Source organism: Geotrypetes seraphini, chromosome 12 (assembly GCF_902459505.1).
Source record: "Geotrypetes seraphini chromosome 12, aGeoSer1.1, whole genome shotgun sequence".
NCBI classification, from domain to species: Eukaryota; Metazoa; Chordata; class Amphibia; order Gymnophiona; family Dermophiidae; genus Geotrypetes; species Geotrypetes seraphini.
Window position 1 is genome coordinate 26547190 of NC_047095.1, and position 23868 is coordinate 26571057.

Genomic DNA, 23868 nt, shown 5'->3' on the forward strand with positions numbered 1-23868 from the left:
TAAATTCTACTACAAGGGATTGATGAGAAATGATCTTGTAGAGAGACTCCAGCTTCCTAGCAGCTACAGGTACCGAGAGTGGTGGTTTGAGATTCTTGTAGAAAGTTTCTCTTAAGATCCCATGTAAGAGGAGCTTCAACATTTCCTTTGGAGGATGATCATAATCTAGAGTTTTGAGATACTCCTTACTATTGTTAGAGTCAGCCTCTAATTGCACCGAAAGATCCTTTCCCATTTGTCATATAAATTTAGTGAAAGACAGCTTTTCTGTGGGAGAAGTAGCTCAAGCTGGAGAACGTCTGGGAGAGTTTGATGCAGGAGAGTCATCAGCATCGGTAGTAGATGGAGACGGATCAGGGTCTGAATCTTCTTGCAAGTCAGAGTCCTGTAGCAAAGAATGAGAACGTTGCTTCGATCTGTGCTGTTCCAGTGTCGGGGTCTCTGAATGTTTCCTCTTCCAAAACACCTACCCAGACTTGATTGGGCTCCTATCAGAGTGCCTGGAAGATGACGAATGACGTTGAGTAGATGGGGTCAGATGCTATTAAGACCAATGCTTCAGTGCTGGAGTGGCAGGACTGGATCGACATGTCGAGTCCTTGGGACGCATCGAAGGAGCATCAACGGTGCCAGGAATCCTGGCAATGTTAGGCTCAGGCTGGACCAGTACTGGAGGAGTCAGAGTCGGGAGAAGCAAATGAAATTGGTCTCCAAGCTCCTCACGAAGCAAAGCATTGAGCTTCTGCTTCAAAGTAAGCACTGGTACATGGAGTTTGTCACCGGTACCACAGGTGCTGTGACACATTCCGTAGAGGATGACTCCGATGATGAGGCACCCCTCGATAATGGAACTGGTCACTGCAGGGCCTTGCGCTTAGTCGACATGAATTGGCTTGATGTCTTTGTGACCAGCGTCCCTGATGGGGAAAGGGATGGCTTCTTAGCCAACTTATCCAAGGGCGTGATGAGCTGCGATGCCAGTGTCGATGCTGGTGCCTCTAGCGATGTCGAAGCCTTCAATGCAGGTGACTTCGATGTAGACGGTGTTGCTGATGCATCCCCCTCCATGCTGACACCGAAGAGTTTCTCTTGTTGGAGAATACGATTCTTGATGGTTCTTTTTTGTAAGGAAGAGCAGTGCTTACACGTTTGAACACGGTGTTCAGGACTCAAACACTGCAGGCACTAGCTATGAGGGTCCGTTAGTGATATAGCGCGAGAACACTGACCGCACTTTTTAAATCCCATCAGCGGGTGTGACATAGACGGGAACACCGCCTCAGCCAAATCAAACTCAATGGCTGAGACTGACGACAGGCCCTGCCAGGCCAAAACCTGCGTAGGGTAAAAAAAGAAACAACTTTTTTTTCCTATACAAGAAAGAAAATAAAGATAAGAAATAAGAGACGCAAGAGCAGGAAGGCAAGGAAAAGATTCAACGGCTGTTGAAACGCGCGACTTCTTAGCTCCGCAGAAAACTAAGAACTGAGGGACTGCGCGCCTACATCGGGCGAGAAGGCACTCGCGCATGCATGGTGCGGTCTATCGCAAACTTTCTGAAGTCTTAAAGTGGCGATGCATTTTTAAAGTGTTCGTACCGGGACTCCGTCGGTGACGTCACCCACATGTGAGAATATGCTGCCTGCTTGTCCAGGGATAATGTACTTTACGAGGGTTCCTACCAAAGCTATGATACTGTTTCCAATCTGGCTTAATCACAGTCACATCTCCACAGTGCTACTGTTCCCTTTCCTCCCTTTTGAGCAGTCATTTTGGCTGAGGGCTTACTTCAGAGTTCTACTAGATGGTCATCCTTTCCTGAAGTGGTCTTGCCCCTCAGTAATTGTCCTTTCTGATGCACTGAGACATGGTGATAAGAAAGGGCAGCATTGCAGGAGAGTCTCTGGTAATGCCACATATCTGGTGTACACAAATTGCATGTATACCTGTATACCTATAAATGAATGTGCATACAATCAATCTGGATGCTTATAGTTCTAGCATAAAACTATACACATGCAAAGAAAGACAAAAAATTAAACATTAAAAATGTCTGAAAATTGAGAAAAATGTGTTTAAAACTAGCACAAACCATTCTTTTAAAACTGTACACATTCCTAGTCTTTGGTATGGAAAGAACTAGGATGAATTTGACTGAATTTCTTCATCAGTTGGCCATCTGACTCCCCAGCTCAAGGGTCCTAACGTGACTGCTACTCCAGCTGCATTTGGTTCATCTCCTGCTCCTCCAAATCCAAAAAAAGGGAGATCTGGCTCACTGTTTTTCTTTCTTCTGTAGACTCTCTGAAGACTTCCTAGGACCCAGCTCAGATAAAAGGACATTTTAGATGCATCTGTAAAGAAAAAAGAAAACATAGTAAATCTATATGAATCCAAAAAGCAGATGATGTAGAATCCCAGAAAGTTGCCTTCTCAGCCCTTACGGAAGCTAGTCTGGGAGAGACCCAAGATTAATTGTGTAGATAACAACTCACCTTAATTGTATAGATAATAACTCACCTTCTAGGCTCCCTAGAAGAACATTAAAGTGCTCTGGTCCCAGTACACTCCTGATCTATTCTGCTGCACTCAAAAGGTCCCCTCTAATCTACACAATGTGGAAGATTTTATCCTTCACTTAGCACTTACAATCATGGAGTGTTTTCTTGATTTGGTCGTCCTGAAAACTCCAAGGCTCAAAATGTTGGTGGAGGCTCCTTCTATACAATATTCTTCAAGGAAGTAGAATTTTGTATGGCTGTGTCATAGTGTTCCATCACCCTCTTCATCAGCATCTCATTTTTCTTTAGAAAATGTTCACATTACAGATGCAAACTCTGGTCTTGGGGAACTCAGCTTCAGCAGGCCTGTGTGGCTCCCTCCCTGTCTTTCATCCTCTCACATTCAATGTTCTATGCTTACTCACTTGCCCTCTTTCACACACTATCATTACCAATTAGCCACCAACATCCAAACCTGTAACAAAGAAACATATTAAAGCTAATAGCTAGTATCAATTTTACTTTCATTCTTACATACACTGAAAATACTTAGTAAATCACAGTTATGGGAGTCAAGAAGAGAAAGGAGACAGCCATCATCACTTTCAGTATCTGCCTATGAACAGGCAAATCCTCCAATAAGTAGGTGCAATGAGCTCAGCCTCCTCACAGCACTGATCAATTCAGTTCAAAGAACCGAGTTTCATGCTTTTGAAGAGGAGATGTCAGGTAACAATATTTTTTAAGTATATAGATGAAACGGCTATATAATATATCTATTTAAAAAGAAATCATCCCAGACCCTATGCAATATTTCACTTATCACATCACTTCAAGCAATGAATGCTAATAAATGAAATTGTGTGCTAACGCAAGTTGTGTTAACTTGACAGTCTGAAGACATAATGAGCATGGTTCATTTTGCACAGTACAGTAGTTTGGTTTTACAGCATCAGCTCTTAAAATAAAATAATTATTTAATGTAATACATTTGTCTAATCACAACTGTATTTAAAACATAATATCAACTTAGCCTGTATCAAATGTCAGTAGTTATAATATGATGTAGTACTATAAACCCTAAGAAATGTTGAACTTTAAGTTAATTGCACTCTTTCTCCAGCATCAATTGAAACCAAAGAGCCCACATTCTTAGAATTGCGCCTGACTAGCCCTAATGAGTAAAAACACAAGCAGCAAAACATGGAAAAGTCTTTGAAAATGATTCAAATTAGTTTAAGGTTACTTGCTCATTTCAAAGGTTCACAGTGCTGTATTACATAAACCCACAATAAAATAAAGGACTACAGACCTGTACTATCACACTTCAAACTAGCTAGTGAATAGTAAGAGAAAATTCTCTGGAAGTGTACTGCCTAATGCCATCATCCTGTAAATGTTTAATCCATTCTGCAGTATAATAACTAATCTCTCTTAGATCACAAGACCTTTAGGCTATGTTATTTAGCACTGGTTCTGTCTTGCCATTTTTTATCCTGTAAATATATCATTTGTTCTTAATTCATATAATTTGCTTGACTTGCATATTTGTAATGCTGTTACTCTGATGGTGCTAGAGCAGGGGTGTCAAACTCAATCACATAAGGGGCCGAAATCTAAAACATAGGCTAAGTCGCGGGTCGAATTTTGAATTAAGATACTTAGGGGTCCTTCTATTAAGGTATGTTAACCGATTTAGCATACGTTAAATGCGCACCTTAATAAACATCACAAAGTGTGACGGCTACGAGACTGGAGGCGCATAAATCTACAGCTGATGTCTTTTTTGAATGCCAAAACCACAAAAAGATGGCATACAAGTCCACATTTCCCTTCCCTTTTGATTGCAGCCACAGAAAAGCAATATGCAGGATTTTTTTTTTTTTGTACCCGAGGCAAAGGAGAGTTAAGGAGACTTGCCCAGAGTCACAAGAGACCACAATGGGAATCGAACCTGGATTCCCCTGGTTCTCAGGCTGCTGTACTGACCATTAGGCTACCCATTATCCTTTTGCAATCCAGGCTTGAGCATTTACACCACTTCATGGCTGGGTGTGCATAAATTGGCTTAAAGTGCTAGTTTTCTATAAAGAAAAATAGGTGTTTACTTTTCTTTATAGAATAGGCTTCAAACAGCTCCACAATATTACCTTTCTCAGCACAGGGAAAGCAGGTGCAGGCAGCCAGGAGGACAAGGTGGACCCAAACTGCAATGGCAGCCAGGACAAGGGTACAGGCAGCTGGGAGAGTGCTGGCAGTTGGGAGGACGAGGCGACAGTGAAGTAACTAGATCAGGCGTTCACTGGGTTGTCATGCAGCGGAAGAAACGAGATAACTTGGATATTCCAGGGCAGGCTATAATCAGCTAATTTTTCTGGCCGGTGGCTGTATCAAGTGCAAAGAGTAGTGGCCCTTCAGCTGCTCTAGGTCCAGTATCTCCTGCAGACCAGGTCAGGGGAATGGAGGTTCTGTTGCTGTTCCGGGTCTCAGAGGGAGATAGTAGCAATACATACACCATGTGCTCACTGGAGGACCAGGGTGCAGGCAACCGGGAGGACCAGGCAGATCTGAGTGGTGACAGCAGCCAGGAGAGTGCAGGCAACTACGAGCGGAAACGGCGAAGACACAGGAACTTAGAGAACTTAGTCGTGCCGACCACAGCAGGAGCACAGCATCGCGTGAATCTACAGCTGATGCCTTCCGGCGGTTGTGCTAGAGAAATTATATATACCCAGTTGGCTGCATCCCCGGATCCTCTGCTGCTGTTGTGACTGGTCCCTGTTGTGCCCCTGAACGTTGGAATTGTGTCTCCTTTAGTGGATCCAGAGGTCTCCTCCAGATCCCACCTCAGTCAGCCTCTGAACAGTTCTAGATCTAACTTTAATGTGAAGAAAAAGATTTATGATGTTCAGGTAGAATAGGGATCGCCTGAGGCAGAGGATCCAGCCAGCTGACTGGGTAAACACCAGATCCTCCAGATTTAATGTGGTACACACTAGATCCTGAGGATCTGTTTTTACCCAGTCTCATTTATAAAACCTCTAGCAGCTGCCACTAAACAAATAAACCATTTTGAATAACTAGCCCTAGTAGTTTCTTTTTACAATTTCTTCCACTTATGTTATAAGTAATGTAACTAATAGCCAATCATTCATTTAGTTTAAAAATTTATAACTAGCTCCCTATTAATTTAAGATTTAATAACTATCTTTAGGGTTAATTTTTAGTTTACTACTACAGATTTTATCACATCCTTCAGAAATATTTTTTTAAAAGCATACTTGCTCATAACAGTAAGCAAAAAGAAAACCAAGTTAACACAGTTCAATCTAAATACATACAGACAACAGTAAATTCATCTTTTAAAAAGTATCAGATACTAGAAAGATAAACTAACAAGAGAAAATCTTTTAAAAATGGGTTTCTCAAAATTCTCAGTTACTATAATTCACACTTTCCTTATCTATCCGATCAGGCATATATTCCAAAACATCAACAAACAATACGATCCTTATAGTGTAATCATTAATTTTCTTCATTGGTTAACAAAGAATTAGAATCTGTTGGTCTCTGGCCTTTCTGAAATTGCATATTCCAGAAAGCATCCATTCTTTTAAAGACCGTGCTTCTTCTACAGGCTGTCGCAGTATAATAAGATAACCATAGGCTGTTCGAGAGCCCACATAAACAAAGGCTGTCTGCAGGCAGCTCCTTCATAAGCAACAAATAAAACCGAGTGCATTCTGATGATTGAACGCTTGCTCTTTTTTCATCCAGAAGCAGCCAAACTGTATCAGCATGTCGTTAATTCCCATTTAAGAATGTTAATCTGCCAGTTTCACCAGTGTTGCCGACTGCGCCTATAATCATAAATATAACGTTCAGAGGTATGAAAACTCCATTGATTCAAAGGCGATGAGCGCGACCTTATTTTAAGAGTTGGGCGCAGTCTGGTTGCAGTGACGAGAGCGAAGGAAAGCATAGAGACCTTTTCTTACCTGAGCCAAACCTGCGTTCCCAGCCAATAACTCTAGATCTGACTGGCGTTTTACGACATCAGGTTTCAAGCCATAAAGAGCTTCTACAGCTATACTGTATTCACTTTCTTATTGTGAAAAGCATTAACAGGAGACAACTGTACACTTCCTGTTTAAAAATAAAAAAAAGAGCTGCAATTCCAGAGAGTCTGCGGAGAGTGAGGTTTCTGATTGCACAACAGCCTTTCGCCATTGTCAGCAACTCGCAGCTCTTCCGCCTTCTAGACCCCGGACTTTCTATCCGGTCTCTCAATGATAAACACACATAAAAACACTTTCTCAGTCACCTCTTGCCTCCTTTCTCCATTAAAGACTTCAAGCCAGTTTGAGATTGCTGAATTCCATTATTTAAACACACTTTGATATGCAGTCTTTCAAATCTCAAATACTTGATCTACTATGAATTATAACTAATTTGCAAAGACCAAATATAAATTGGAATCTTTTATTTTTAAACATAAAAAGGTACAATGCCTTTCGCCTTATCAATGCAAAGGCTTAAGCTAAGAAACACCATATTATTAAATGAGCGTCTGCAACTTAGCAATAAACTGAACCTGCCAATTACACAACATTTAAAGGGACAGCTGGAAATATGCTCTGCCTCCTTTCTTATTGATTTCATGTTTACAGACTATGCATTACAATCTTTCTGATTTACAGAGCTATCCTGAAGCCAATGTTTTGTCTTAGTTGAAGAAAGCACATAGACATTTTACTATTGGTTTTGGCAAGGCAGCACAGTCAGTGGCGTAGTAAGAGAGGGCAGACCACTTCATCAAGGGGGCATGGACACTGGTGCCTTTCCTCCTCTCGCTCCCCCCACCCTAAAATACCTTGAAATATTCACTGGCTCAAGCAGCATTTTCCACTGGCTCACGCTGGCTTCAGCTCCCTTTTGTGGGACCAGGACACAACATCAGAAGGGAGACAAGGCCAGTGCGAACAGCAGGTGGAAGATGCTGCTCGTACCAGTGAACATTTCAAAAGATAAGGTGTTCAAGCAGCAGGGAAGAGTGAGGAGCACACGGCAATGCCAGGTACCACCACCCCAGGCACCAACCTCTCTCGCTATTACATCGAATACAGATTCATAGGGAACTAAACCTTGAAGTTCACTGATTCTTCTAGTTAAAACGAGTACTACCAAAAAAAGCTCAGTTACTTACTGTAACAGGTGTTATCCAGAGACAGCAGGCAGATATTCTCAGATGTGGGCAACAGTCATCCACGGAGCCCAGTACGGACATTGGAAAGTGCACTGGAACTTTAAGAGCTTTAAAGCTTTCAGACTGCCCGCACTGCGCATGTGGTACCTCAGTTCCTTAAGCAAGCTAAGAAGTCAACCAGGGGAGGTGGGTGAGATGTGAGAATTATCTGCCTGTTGTCTCCGGATAACACACGTTATAGTACGTAACTATGCTTTATCTCAGGACAAACAGGCAGCATATTCTCACATGTGGGACTCCCCAGCTTACTGCAATGGGATGGAGGGAGAGTTGGCCATTAAGAAGAAAATAAATTCTGTAACACTGCTTGGCCAAAATGACCATCTCATCTGGAATAGGATTCTGGACAGTAGTGAGATGTGAGTGTGTGGATTGAGGACCAAGTGGCTGCTTTGTAACGTAGTAGAAGACGGCAGATAAAAACCCAAATGGTCCATCTAGTCTGCTCAACCTGATTCAATCTAAAAATTTGTTGGGAGTTTTCCTTCCTCTTCTTATCTATTTCTGGGCAAGAATCCAAAGCTCTGCCCAGTACTATTCTTGGATTCCAACTACTGAAGTCTCCATCAAAGCTCACTCCAGTCCATCTACATCCTCCCAGCCATTGAAGCCCTCTCCCCTGCCCATCCTCCACCAAACAGCCATATACAGACACAGACCATGCAAGTCTGCGCTGCACTGGCCTTAGTTCTTCAATATTTACTATTATTTTCTGATTCTAGATCCTCTGTGTTCACCCTACGCTTTTGTAAATTTCATCAATGGGAGTTGAACTTAAGAAAGCCACTGAGGTTGCCATAGCTCAAACTTTGTGTGTCGTTAACACGTCCCTCGAGTTGCAACCCAGCTTGAGCATAGCAGAAGGAAATACAGGTCATTAGCCATGTGGAAATAGTTCTCTTGATGACAGGACAGCCTAGTTTGTTGGGATCAAAACAGATGAATAGTTGAGGTGAAGTCCTATGTGGCTTAGTCCTTTGTAGGTAGTACACCAAGGCCCGCTTACAGACCAATGTATGAAGAGCTGCTTCTCCAGGTTAAGAATAAGGCTTTGGAAAGAAGACTGGAAGCACAATGGATTGATTCAGATGAAATTCCATGACAATTTTTGGAAGGAATTTAGGATGAGTGTGAAGAGCCACCTTGTCATGGTGAAACGTTACTTTATACGGTGGGCTGGAAACCAATGTTTGAAGTTAACTGACTCAATGAGCAGAAGTGACAGAGATCAAGAAAACTTGAGATGAGTAGACGCTAGTGATTCAAATGGTGATTTCATCAGCTTGGCAAGGATTACATTAAGATCCCAGGTAACTGAAAGCATTTTAGCAGAGGGTTAGAATTGAAAAGATCTTTCATAAACCTGATGGTTTCCCATAAGATTCAGGAGCCGACAATATAGCCTCACATTCAGAGTCATGAATAGAAGACAAATCAGAGTCCTGATCTAGATTAGGAGAGTTTCTGTGATGATACTAATCTGATGAAGTTGAAGATGGAGATTGTCGGTACCAAGATGAATGAGATTGAGAATGCTTCGAGGCAGATATTTTGAAGAAGAGCGTTGATGTGAACGTTGATGCTTGGATAATGATCATCAATGTCTTGATGAAGAATGTTGGTGCTTCAATGAGGATTTCCGATGTCCTGATGAAGATCCCCGATGTCTCAATGGAGAATGTTGGTGCGTCAATGGAGATCAGTTCTCTGAAGAAGACAAATGTCAACGCCTTGAACAAGAGTATCGATGCTCTGAGGCAGCAGAAGGATACCCCAAAGAAGAGCATTGATGTTGACTAGACGAGCGTCGATGAGAAGCAGAGAGATGCTTAGAAGCAGAGTCTGAAGTGGTACCTTGTGGCCTGTGAGAGCTATGTTCTGGCTGGGTCAGTACCGATGGAGTTGGTGTAGGTATTGGCACGGAAAACAGTTTGAAAATATCACCAATCTCCTTACAAAATATGTCATTGACATGGATTTGAAGATTTTGTACCGATACCCGAGACTGAGCAGGATGTCAAGGAGTGGGAGACCTCAAGGAGGATGCACGCCCTGAAGGAGACATAGCCTACATAGAAGGAGATCATTGGCATCAATGTTTGGCCTGCATCAAGTGACTCGATGTTTTAGAGGCCTGCAACACTGGTTGGGAAGTGGTCGGCTTCTTAGCAGGCTTCCCTGAGGCAGGGATGTCTGATGTCAATGCAGGCATCGGTGGTACCGAAGATTGAGATTTTTCTAGCAAATCCATGGCAGTACTGTCCTGCTGGAGACACGGAGTCTTTACTCAACATTTTTGTAGGGTAGAGCAATGGATGCAGGTATCCACTTGATGATCAGGACCGAGGCACTGGATACACCAGCTATGCGGGTTGGTGATAGAGACATCTACAGCATTTTCTAAACCTGCTCAGTGTCATAAACATGGACGGGAAGATTTGGGCGGCAAAGTCGAACTCAATATTAACTGAGGAAAAGCCGCCAAAAAGAAAAAGGCAAGATCCGAAGGCCTCAAATGAGGTACGATGGGAATGGAAAAAATTAACAATTATTATTATTTTTTTTTTTTTTTTTACTGAAAGAAACAATGTAGACTAAAAAGAAACAAAAAATACGAGACAAGGCTCATAATTTTATCACGATGAAGGAAAGGCAATCCAGCACAAGAAAACACAACTTCTTCGCCCTGCGGAAAACGAAGAACTGAAGTACCGTGAAGCTACTTCAGGTGGGAAGGTACTTGCACATGCGTGGTGCGGGTAGTCAAAGTTTTTAAGCTCTTAAAGTGCCAGTGCACTTTTTACTGTCCATACCGGGCTCCATGGAGGACATCACCCACATATAAGAATATGCTGCCTGCTTGTCCTGGGATAATGCACTATCTATGTTAGATTCTTCAAAGATGAGGATTCCATTGGCTCAAGTGGTAGTTTCATAAGAGATGAAAGCACAGCATTCAGGTCCCAGGGGGCTGGAGGTTTCTGAATTAGTGGTTTTGACATGAAGTCTCTCTCTTATGCATTTAAAATCAACAGGACACTGGGAAGCAAGATCAGAACTTAATAGGCTGAGGTAGTAGCAAAATGTATCCTAGGGTGTGTGCAGTACAAGCCAGTACAGATGGTGACATTTGTTCCTACAGTACTTGCTAATTTCCTTTCCTTGAGTTCTACTGGACTATTTCATACAAGTGGGTTGTGACCCCTTCCTACAAGCAGATAAGAGGCAAAGACCCAACAAATCAGTGACATCACAGGTATAAGAAGAGGTACCGTCCTGGAATTTCCTAGTATTTTATTGACAAAGCAGGTTTGAAACACTCAAAACAGGATATAGGTGAGGTTCATACAACAATGTTACAGAATAACACTATAACAATATTATGCCACAGTACTGGATGCCAAGATACAAGCTGTCTTTGTTTTCTTTTAAACTTCCACACATTCAAGTTTCCACATTGCCTTCTTTGAAGCCATTATGAATCTTTCTTTGAGAACCGCTTACCAGAACACAAAAAGAATCAATAAGTTGTATTGAACCTGAGGCCAAAAAGCACCACGGTCAACCATATGAATAAGATGGAAAGAATACTCAAAATTACCACAGGGATTCCTAAAAGCCACTGAGGCACATGAATACCCCCCAATGGAGTCTAACTGCTATCTTTCCTGGTGGGTCCTGGATTGGTCTAGAACAGTGGTCTCAAACTCGCGGCCCCCTGGGTACTATTTTGCGGCCCCTGGTCTTGTACCCGATCTCTCACTCTGGGCAGGAAGAGAGGCACCGGCGTCACCTGACTTGCAACTTCCTGCAGCCGTCACATATGCCAGGACTCCTGCCTTCGTGTATCTGCCGGATGGGTATGTTCGTACGGAATCTATCCCCTTTCAGTTTTACCTTGGAGAGGGTGAACAACCTGTCCTTATCTACTAAATCTATTCCCTTCAGTACCTTGAATGTTTCAATCATGTCCCCTCTCAATCTCCTCTGCTCGAGGGAGAAGAGGCCCAGTTTCTCTAATCTTTCGTTGTACGGCAACTCCTCCAGCCCCTTAACTATCTTAGTCGCTCTTATCTGGACCCTTTCAAGTAGTACCATGTCCTTCTTCGTGTACGGTGACCAGTGTTGTATGCAGTACTCCAGGTGAGGGCGCACCATGGCCTGGTACAGCGGCATGATAACTTTCTCCGATCTGGGAAGGTAAGACATGGAAACATAGATTTTGAGAAGAAGAAAAATGGAAAAATTGAATGTTAAGTTAATTCCAAAGATGGATGCAAGGTAGAAAGTGAAGAAAAAGTGAAGAAAAACAGTCCATGGACAAGAAGACCCTGGAAACATAGTTAAAAGCACAGAAAAATAAAGTCACCAGACAACAAATATAGTGATTTAAATGAGTCATTTCTGAGAAAGGAAAGATGTTAAACTTTAACTATGAGAGCCACAGAAAATATAGAGTACTTGGAGGGCCGCAAAAAAATAATGTCTTATTAAAGAAATGACAATTTTGCATGAGGTAAAACTCTATAGTTTATAAATCTTTCCTTTAAAAGTTAAAGGAAAGATTTATAAACCATAAAGAGTTTTACCTCATGCAAAATTGTCATTTCTTTAATAAGACATTAACTATTTTTTTCTGCAGCCCTCCAAGTGCCTACAAATCCAAAATGTGGCCCTGCAAAGGGTTTGAGTTTGAGACCACTGCTGTTAAGTGATGGGCAAACTAAAGCTTGTACCTTCCCTGCATGATCTCCAGTACCCATTGGTCTAATGAGGTCTGTGACCGACCTCTGCATATGCCAAAAGCTTTCCATCTATCCTCATGAGGAAGGCTTCAGCCCTGGCTTCATAATGCTTACTTGGGAGGTTGAAGCGGAATGAGTACCAGAAACTTGGCTTCAACTAGATCCTGTGAACCTCTGGCATGATCCCTGATAGGATCTCTAAGCTGAGTCTCCTTCTGAGTACTGTCGAAAGTACCTGGAATTACAAACATTACACCACCCAGAATCTCAAGAGGTTCATGGTCTGCTGTCAGGCAGAGATTTGGGTTGGTGATCTGCCATTCTGGCCATCAGGGCATCCAGACCCTTTCCAAACACATCTGTCCTTTGAAAGAGAGTCTGCTGAGAGTAGCCTTGGAGGCAGAGGTTTTTGCCCATTGCCTAATCCAAAGCATCCTGCAAATTGAAATGGAATAACCTGAGACTTTACTCATGACTCTGATGTCAAAGAAAACATCAGACACATAACCTTCCCCTGCTAGCATAAGCTGGGGCAAAGGCTCACCCTCTGCCAAGATAAGCCCACTTACCTTGGAATGACAAGCATGTGCCACAAATGTGGCTGCTGCAACAGCTTTGATTCCTAAAGCCAAAGCTTTGAACTGCCAATTTGGGACTACATCCAATCTGCGATCCAGCATATCCTTTAATAGTACATCTCCCTCATTTGGCAGGAACATGCACTTGGTTACCTGAGCCACCAAGGAATCCACCTTTGGTTGAGCGAATATCTGTTGATACTCCTGTGCCACAGGATACAGCCTAGACCTTGTTTTGGCTACCTTTAAAAGAGCCCTCCATGACTACACAATGAAGGTAACTCAAGAAGAAAAGCACCCCAGAGGAAAAATAAGAAAGCTCAAAACAGAAAATTATTTGCTGTTAGGGGATTCCATCATCATAGGTATTAACCTTGGTACAAAAGTCAAGGAGCCTAAAATAGTGAAATGTCTCCCAGGATCCTTGAGAACCAGCGGCAGCCATTCAGGGAGTGGTGCAGGGCTGGGCAGGAGCTCAAAAAGCTCGTTCCTGCTGGGTGCGCCTCTGGTCATGAGATCTGAGGCAGCCATCCAGGGAGGGAGGGGCTCAGCGTGGGGCAGGAGCACAGAAAGTTTGCTGCTGCCCAAAACACTACTGGACCACCAGGGATTCAAAAAGGCGAAAAAAGGTTCAGGGGGAGGGGTAAAAAATTGTTAGTTGGCCAGGACGGGAGACAGGAGGGATCCCTCCTGTCCCAGCCTACCAGGTCATACGGCAGGCAGGCAGAGGCCTACAACAAGTCCAGGAGGGGGGGAGGCGATAACCCGAATATAGGACGAGACCCCCATTTTTGGGACCAAAATTCTCATCCTATATTTGAGTATATACAGTAATTACTCTGAAAGCACTGCCTTGGTCAATGGCACTTATCTGTCTAGCAAACAGAGCATTTACGGTATCATAATATTTATAATTACTTTTACAGTTACCCGGCACAAAGATTTTTTTCATATTAAAATTATTTAAGAATTTTTTAAATCTAGATTTGTTGTAAATGTATTCATAAAAGAGCTTCAATATTAACTGTTTCAAAATATATTTTTCTCTGGTTGGCAATATAAAACAGTATGAAGATTCAGATTTAACTTAGTGGATTTATTGCATTGACTGATGAATAACCTATGAAATGAATGTCTTTATCATATTTAAATAAATTGAAAAACTTATGGGCTATAAAGACTTCTGCAATCAGCAGTAAAGGACTCAAAAATTAATGTACAATACCTGTCGCCATTTTCTCTTTTTAATAGGTTAATATTTCCCACTGTTGTATGAGCTTCAATTCTGGATGGTCAGGTCGTCACTTACTGCAGGAAGAAACAATGCAATCAATTCTTATATTTTATCTATTAGAGGAATTTTTGTCTACAGCCATCTATATTTTCTTTTGAAATAAAAGAATGACCTTAACTTACTAATATGGTGATGTCATTGTTCATGGAAGACTAACCAAACAGAAGTGACAGTACATCATGTACAAATTTAATGAAAGAAGTGAGAGGAACTATACCAGTGCTATAAAAAAAGATTATGTACTTACCTTGATAAACTAAACTAAACTAAACCTTAAGTTTGTATACCACATCATCTCCACAGAAGTAGAGCTCGACACAGTTTAATATCTTTTCCATGGCCACAAGCCATCTGCAGAAGGAATCCACTCTAGATTTTTTTCTGTGATCCTCTTACTTCACTGGGACCTCTACTATCACCTACAGTTAGATCCCAACCATGCATGAGCTTCCCCGAGACTAGGTAAAGTAAAGAAATGGGAAACTTCCCAAACAACAGTTCTGCTCTAACCAAACACTTGAACAATGCAATAACAACCAAATGTCAATAGAAGCATCACAGGAGCATAGGTAGTACACCTTTCGACTTTAGCAACCCATTATACACTATTCTTCAGGGCCCAAAGGGTTGACTGGCATCCAAGACACATACTTGTAGAAGACCAATCATAATGAGACAGTAGGCAGGTGCAGGAAGGACAGGGCGAGGGTCCAGAATGACACACCTATCTACTGGAAAAGATTATAAAGGTAAGTTCATAATCTCTTTTTCCAGTACAATAGGTGTGTCATTCTGGGCAAGAGGGATGTACAAAAGCAGTCTCTGACATATAAGGTGGGCTGACTGTGCCAGCCCATAAAACAGAGGACCCAAAGGCAGGAGTTCTCTCTTGCCGTCACATCCACTCTTTAAAACTTAGCAAATGTATGTAGAGTGGACAAAGTCGCTGCTTTACAAATCTCCTCTGGGGATACTGCCCTAGCTTTGGCCCATGATGAAGCCACACTTCTTGTCAAATACGCCTTGACAGAAACAGGAGACTGTTTAATAATAATAATTTATTTTTTTATATACCACCAAAGCCATAATAGTTTGAGGTGGTTTACAATAAGAGATGCTGGACAATCAGCGAATTGGTTACATTACAAGGTTATCGAATTTAAGGTACAAGAGGTGCTGGACAATCAGCGAATTGGTTACATTACAAAGTTATTGAATATAAGGTACAGGATGGGAGTAGTGAAACTGTAAGATTCTTGGGTTACAATTGATTAAACAAATTCATTTTAATTGATTTTCTAAAATTGAAGTAGGATGAGGAATGCATAATAATGTTACCCAGCCAGTCGTTCCATTTACCTGCCTGAGAGGCAAGAGTTCTGTCTAGGAATCTTTTGTAGCGACAGTCCTTTAATGATGGATAGGTGAACATGTGAATTCTGCGTGTGGGCCTAATGGCACAGTCCAGATTAAACTGAGAAACCAGGTACATAGGGGCCAGGCCAAATATTGATTTATAACAAAGGCAAAAAAATTTTAACAAAACTCGTCCTTCCAAGGGCAGCCAGTGAAGTTTTTGATAATAGGGACTAATGTGTTCCCGTTTTCTCAAACCAAAAATCACTCGGAGCCTATGGAGGGTTTTTTTAAAGGTTCCCAAATAAATGATGTTACAGTAGTCCAGTATGCTTAGGATGGAAGATTGAACTAATAAGCGGAAAGATACTGCGTCAAAATATTTTCTGATGGTTCTGAGTTTCCATAATGTCGAAAAGCATTTCCTAACCAATAAATCCGTGTGTACATTTAGGGTAAGGTGTCGGTCCAGATTCACTCCCAGAATTTTTATGGAATCTTCAATAGGGAAGACCTGACCATTCACAAAAATCGTTGAATCTATAAATTTTATCAGTTGGGCTTGCTAAGAAAAATTTGGCTTTAGGCCCTCTGATCATATTTGTGCTGACTCATTCAGCTAAGCGAACCATGCCAGCCTATATTATCTGCGGGAAACAGGAGACTATTTCCTGCAGATAATATAGGCTGGTATGGCTCACTTGGCTGAATGAGTCAACACAAACAGATGATCAGAGGGCCTAAACCTGTTGGGAACCTTAAGATACCCAAGAAGTACTCTTCTTACATCCAACTTCTTCAAAATCTGGTCCTGTATATAAAGTACCGGTATCTGCCAGAGCCCGAGTCTTCATGGGGGGAGGGGGGAAGGGTACAGGTTCTATGGCTTGAATATCTAGCAACTTTCTCATAGTGGCTTGAACTTTGATTGCTTTTTATGAGTGCCCTGTGGGAGAGTCCACAAACCAATCTGTTAGAGGCCAGGCAAACTCCAGCTTGTAGCCGGATTGAATGATGTCTAGAACACAACGGTCAGACGAAATCTGTAAAAAATGCCAAGAAGCAGTCCCCAATTGCTATTTCTTGGTGGAGGATGCAACATGAGGTGCTGAGGTCTATTCATACCGTCCCTAAAAGATTTCTATTATACACGTAAAACAAACTTTGCAGTAACTGCCCCTACATTATGGAACTCCCTGCCACAATACCTCTGCGACGAACTACAATTAGCCAAATTCAAGACTAACCTAAAGACTTTTTTATTTCGGGACGCATTCAACCAAACCTAGATTCTTTTCTTTCATCCTCTCCACGTTTCATTTTTTTTTTTTTTTTTCTTACTTCTTCTCATATTTCTTCCTCGTTTCTTCAAGCAAGTATATATAACCACAACATGCCCTCACCCTTACGTTTTATCCTCTCCCCACTTTCTCCATTTCATCTAAACAATGTAACTTTTCCCCACTCCTCCCCCACTACCCTCACTTTCTAGTTTGTCTAGTCTTCGTCATTTATGTTCAATTCAGATATTCCTATGCACTTTCTACAATCTTTAATTTCTCGTTACTATTTTTAATCTCTTATTTAATTTTATTGTTAACCGGCCAGATATTTGTTTGATGGTTGGGATATTAAGAACTAATAAACTTGGAAACTTGGAAACCATGAAAACCTCTGCCTGTAGCTCTGGGAGAACCTCTGGGACGTGGAACTGGAATACTGTTGGGAGTGCCTGGAGCCTTGAGAGGCTCTAGGTCAGCTGTGAGGCAGAGTCTTAGGACAATAGTCCACCCTGCAGTTCATGAGATCACCCAGGCTCTTACCAATTAAGAGCTGTCCCTTAAAAGGGAGTCTGTTAACAGTAGTTTTAAAGGTGGAATCTCCAGCCCACTGTCTGATCCAGAGCATTCTGCGAGCAGAGATTGAATAAGCTTACACTTTACCCATGACATGAATAATGTCATAAAGAGCGTCCACTGCATAATCCACACCAGGTAAAAGGAGCTGATGGGATGGTTCATCGCCTTCATGCTCCAAAGTATGCAGCCTGGAAAGACAGGCACGTGTGACAAAGGATGCTGCTGAGGCTGCTTTGACTCCCAAAACCATCACCTCAAAAAGTCTCTTGAGAACTACATCTACTCAGGGGTTCCGCATATCCTTGCAGGATATCCTTTGCAGGATCTAAAGTTAGACTTCCAGCCAGCCCCTTCTTCTTCTTCCTCCTCCTCCTTCATGTGTGGAGTGAGGGTTCAGTCCTCTGTGTTTCCCTGGCATCTGGACATTAATATCTTGGTCTCGGAGCAGTGGGATTCTGCAGAAGGGTCTCTCAAGGTGGCGAGAGCCATGTCTCAGCTGTATCATATCGCACAGGCTCTAGGTCAGCTGTGAGGCAGCTTTTTAGTCAGCTTTTTAGTCAAAGTGGATTCCTTGGTTGCACAATTTGGAAGGGAGGTGCATTTAGTAAATTGTGCAACCAAGGAATCCACTTTGACTAAAAAGCTGACTAAAAAGCTGCCTCACAGCTGACCTAGAGCCTGTGCGATATGATACAGCTGAGACATGGCTCTCGCCACCTTGAGAGACCCTTCTGCAGAATCCCACTGCTCCGAGACCAAGATATTAATGTCCAGATGCCAGGGAAACACAGAGGACTGAACCCTCACTCCACACATGAAGGAGGAGGAAGAAGAAGAAGGGGCTGGCTGGAAGTCTAACTTTAGATCCTGCAAAGACTCCAAAATGAGATCCGGCAGGGCAGTTGGCTTAAATAAATGCTGAACCATGTGGTTATCCCCATAGATCTAAAGCCTTAATACAATCTAAGGTGCCAGTCTGCGTACCCATCTCCCCACTACAGGAGGTGCATCTGTGGACAATAAGGGAATAGTGAGAGTATCATCATCATCCATATTTCCTGTAAACAGATCTCCCAAGTCCTGAATAGTACAGACTGCAAAGCAGATACACCTTGGAGGTTATGCTCAGATGTGTTGAGTCTAAAATTTGCATAAGTGGAAGTGGAAAATCAATGAAAAACAGAATCTCAAGTGGCTGCCTGATATGAAAGTAATCTGATATAGAATCTTTTGTAATGCCTTCCCCTAACCGATGGAAAATCAGATATTGTTTCTATTCTTAAGAAACATTGAGAACTAGAGAAATTAAAATGCTCAACTAGATACCCTGGGGCTATGCCATACACTGCCTTATAACATAGATATCCAAATTTAAACAACACCCTTGCCTCAAAAGGTAACCAATGTAACTCTTTATAATAGGTTATGTGATCTGTCTTTCGTAGTCTAAAAATTAGATGAACTGCAATGTTTTGTATCAGTCTGAGTTGGTAAAAATTATTTTAGAGACCTCCCAAATATACAATATTAAAACATAGTGACTGAACTAATAATCGAAATGCACTATCGTTAAAATAAGATCTGATTGTACGAAGCTTCCATAATATAAAATAGCATTTCCAAACCTGATCAACATTAGAGATCATTGATAAATTTCTATCCAAATGAATGCCTAATATCCTAATAGTTGATAAGATAGGGAAGGTGATTCTATTTAAAATCAATTTGTGCTCACTACATTTTAATGGAGTTGCCAAAAAAAAAATTTGGTCTGTAAGAGGATCACAGATAAAATCCGGAGTGGATTCCTTCTGTAGATGGCCTTTGGTAAGCATTTCTCCTTACCAAAGGCCATTGTAATGCCTAATTGCATTTAGGTGCACAAATGCAGGTATTCTATAACATTGCGCCTAATTTCTGGGAAAGCTCCTGACCTGCCAAAGTCTATCCACCTTAGACTACTGCAATATCATCTATGTGGGTATTCCTTATAAAACCGTGAGAAAATTAAGAATAGTGCAAAACACGGCCGTCCGACTAATATTTGGACTATAGAAAAGTGATCACATTAGTCCCTACTACAAACTGCTACACTGGTTGCCAATTGAGGCACGGATTTTATTCAAGTTCTCCTGCTTTTGCTATAAACTGGTATGGGGAATGGCCCCAATTTATCTATTACCTCACTTCGAACTTTACTCCCCCATAAGGACAACCAGAAATTGCAACCTCTTTGCCTACCCGAAGATCATAGGTTGCAAATACAGAACCTTTCTGGATAGAACTTTTAAGTTTCAAGCTGGCAGACAGCAAACCTGGCTAGGCAACTTCACTGACAAAGCCAGGCAGACCTACGGCGCCTTTCGGAAAGAAAGCAAGACCACTCTGTTCAATAGATTTATTCCCTAGCCAGACAACGCCCCCCCCTTTTTTTAAAGCTTTTCTCTTCATGCTGATATTACGCTTCTTCACTAACGGTATTCTGTTCTTCATTTGACTGTTCAGTGTCTTCCTCACCATTTGTATTCTGTAATTCGCTGACCATCCAGCCCTATCGATGAAACATGTCAAGATTATACTGTAACCTATTTGTACCCTGTAATCACTGACTACTCAGTGACATCCTACCTATTCTTTCCCTGTAATTCGCTGATTACCCCTGCTAAATCTCAGCTATAGTTTTTTCCTCTTGCCCCCCCCTCTTCATCGCTTATAAATTTTTGTTACAATTCTGTAATTTTGTAGTTTTGACAGTTCTGTAACTTCGTTACAACGCTGTAAATTTGTAATTTTGTCAATATTTTGTAATTTGTGTAAATTTGTAATTTTGTCAATATTTTGTAATTTGTGTAAATTTGTAATTTTGTCAATATATTGTAAATCCGTGTATCACCGCGGACTGTAATTAATGAATGTGAACCGCCTAGAACTTTTTGGGTATGGCGGTATACAAGAATAAAATTATTATTATTATTATTATTATTATACAGCTCTCTTCACTGTAAACCGCCTAGAAGTCGCAAGATTATGGTGGTACAGAAAAAATAAAGTTATTATTATTATTATTCCTCTCCCATAGCAACCTTTTGAAGCTGCATGCTCTAAAACAGGGGTCTCCAAAGTCCCTTCTCGTGGGCTGAATCCAGTCAGGTTTTTGCATTGAAAGCAGTACATGCACATAGATCTCATGCATATTCATTGGGGAAATCCTGAAAACCTGACTGGATTCGGCCCTCGAGGAGGGACTTTGGAGACCCCTGCTCTAAAATGTAGGCACACATACATATATTGTAGAATAGGATGTAGGGCAGATCTGCACCTAACTCCAATTGTTATTGCTTAGCTTGCACATGGATCTGTGATCCACACCCAAAATTACACACCTGGATTTAGGCAACTTATACAGAATCTAGCAGTTAGTCCCCTTTTGAAATGGGGAAGAAATGTCTATGAATTTACCTTCCCAAGGCACACCCCTATACCATTTGCACACTTTTGGTTTTGATACATACATATGTCAGAGTTGTAAAATGAGGACTTAGATGTTTAAGCAAGATACACATTTAAGTGCTGGTTTATGCATGTATCAAATAGGCCTTGTAAAATGAATGCTTACATGAAAAGAAAAGCACTAATTTGTAAATATTTACTAAATAGTGCTCATAGTCTCCTGCAACTAGATAGGACCGGATCTACATTACAATCACATTTTTCTCCACATGAAATCCTGAACTAGGTATTCAGTGCCAGAAAAGTGTCTTCCTACACAGATTAGACTGAATACACAACATTTTATTACAATTTCTTAAATTAAGAATTCTTTAGGGCATTTTAAATATTTGATCAGATATTTGGGCTAGGTCAACTATTGGACCAGTTGAGGCTCTGGCCTAGGTCACTGAGGATACATGGCGCCAAAAGCCCTGGCTCCTGAACTCACCACCAGTGCTTCACCTGGTCCAAAATTTCTCCCCTTCTCTCTCCAGCCCCTAGTCTGGCATTGCTCCCTTTCCTCTCTCCCTTATGGACCTCTAAAAATTACCTTGTTTGCCAGTAGCAACAGCATGCACAGCAGGTTGCTTTCGGCCAGACCTGGGTCTACCCTCTGTCACGTCCTGCCTGCAGGATGTGGCATAGGTAAGACCTAAGGCTGGTCTAAAGCAGCTTATTCTGTATGTTATTACTACAAGCAAGCAAGTGTTTAGAGGGCCGCAGAGGGAGGGAGAAAGGAGAGGGAACAATGCTGAACCAGAGGCTTGAGTAAGAAGGGGAGAAAGCAAAAGCTTTGAGGGTGAGGATGCTGTCAGGTGGGGTGGAGGGCACCGCCATCAAAGTTGGCTCACAGCACCATAATCTTTTCAGCTGGCACTGGTACTACATCATAAAACATTCATGATTTAATGGCCATTTTTAGTAACAGATGCAAATTTAGCAACAGATGAAAATTAATTACTGGCTCATTTAAATCCCTTAACTAACTTTTACAACAAATATTTTTTTTAATGTTCCCTTTCATAAAGGAGCTTTCAGTTTTTAAAGGTCCTTAGATTGAGATCCTTGTGACCCGATAGCCCTCATCCTAGTGTGGGGGAGGGCTTTAAATCCCTGATGAGCCAATGGTTCCCCTGCCCCTTATTCCTCAGCCCTAGTGTAGAGCTCAAGGTCAAAGAACCTGTGGTCTCCTCCATAAACCCCCACCTTCCAATATGTTTATTCCTAATTCCTTGCCAAGACTTCAGTAAACCATAAATTATTTCCTGTAGAAGGCAAGAGAAAAATCTCCCCTCCTCCTCACTCCTGCTCTGGCATCACCATTTAGCTAAAATGGCAGACCCTTATTCTTAGTGGTACATTGGATCTTACTTCTAGGGGCCAGTCTTCCAAATATATGAAGGTTTGATACTGTGAAGGGCATTTTGTAAAGTCACTTTGCAAAAGTGTCATTCACACTATAATGGAATTTGAATGTTTATAGCCATTTTATGTTTTCTTTTTTTGTTTATGTGAAGCATACTTTTGCAAAGTTGTTTTGTATGTCAGTAAATGACTCCTATTAGGAGAAATATCTACATTTTGGAAAATAGAACCTCTTGCTTTGATAGTTTGTGCTAAGGTGTTTTTCTTTTAAATGTTGGTTTATGGAAAGTTTAGGTTCTTACCTCAATAATCTTCTTTCGAGTAGACATACTCTCTATTCCTGAACTTGTGGGTAGTCAACCTCTTCTTGTGAGAATTCTTCTAGGGAGCTTCATTTGCATTCGTTTTGCTCCTCCTTCCTTATCTCTGGGTTCAACTCCTCAGTACCTAACAAAGCAGTCAACTCTAGAGAGGAAACATAAGAGGGAGGGGTTTGGGGACTTTCTCCGAGAAACATGTATGTTCTCATATGATCAAACATATTAGAAAACTTGTAACAGATAACCAAATTCAAACATTTACAATATATAACAAGGTGAAAACAAACAAGTCACCAACTTGAACACAACCTGCACTAAGAGTGTGGGAGATATGTATAGACACCCCCTGGAAAGTATAACATAGTAGTCACTGCCTCTATTCTTGTCAAGGCTGAACCAAAGAAACAAGATCTCTAAGTTGTCAGGTCTTATTGAGGCAGGAAGCAGGAAAATTCACAGCTAACAGGGCAGGCTTCAGGAATAGAGTGTATGTCTACTAGAAAGAAGATTATTGAGGTAAGAACCTAATATTTCCTTCCAGTACAACAGACATTCTATTCCTGAGCCTGTAGAATGTAATAGAGCAGTTCTTCAACCTGGGGGGAGGGGGGAGGGAGACAGATGAGCCTGACACTAGAATCCAAATGTGGCGATGCTGATTGACCTTTATAAGCTGCTCCAGATAGCATAACCAGATGATCTGACAACTGAAATTTATTTGTAACTTCTAGGTACCACAGTAAGAGTCTGCACACATCCAATGATTTTAACACCCTATCATGTTTTCTGGAACCAGAGGGTGTGTAGGCAGGCAAGCGTACTTCCTGGTTGACATGGAAGCTGGAAATCACTTTTGGCAAGAAATATGGGAGTGTGTGCAAGGTCAGGCCTCAATCTGTAATCCTAAGAATCTCTGCAGGACAAAGCCTGAAGTTCTGACACTCTCTGGCGGAGGTAATCGCCACCAAAAACACTGTCTTGATGGCAAGGCCCATCAAGGAAGATTGGTCCAGTGGCTCATAGGGCAGACTCACTAGTACCCAGAAAACCAGATTAAAATTCCTTGTCGGAAAAGCCTATCGCACCGAAGGG

At 41.7% G+C, this 23868-nt stretch overlaps 1 protein-coding gene across 6 annotated transcripts in view; it reads right to left on the reverse strand.

The window, feature by feature from the left end:
* Nucleotides 1-23868, reverse strand: part of LRRC8D (leucine rich repeat containing 8 VRAC subunit D) — a 103862-nt gene that overhangs the window by 62628 nt on the left and 17366 nt on the right. For 4 of the 6 annotated variants that reach the window (XM_033916028.1, XM_033916029.1, XM_033916034.1 and 1 more), the window contains 2 exons: nt 22759-22921; nt 14316-14398 (listed from right to left, as the gene is read on the reverse strand). In XM_033916028.1, the coding sequence (XP_033771919.1) occupies nt 14316-14325 (10 nt within the window). In that variant the 5' untranslated portion in view covers nt 14326-14398; nt 22759-22921. Of the gene's footprint in view, nt 1-6499; nt 6715-14315; nt 14399-22758; nt 22922-23868 lie in introns of those variants that run through there. The other 2 variants (XM_033916030.1, XM_033916035.1) reach the window with 2 other exon arrangements.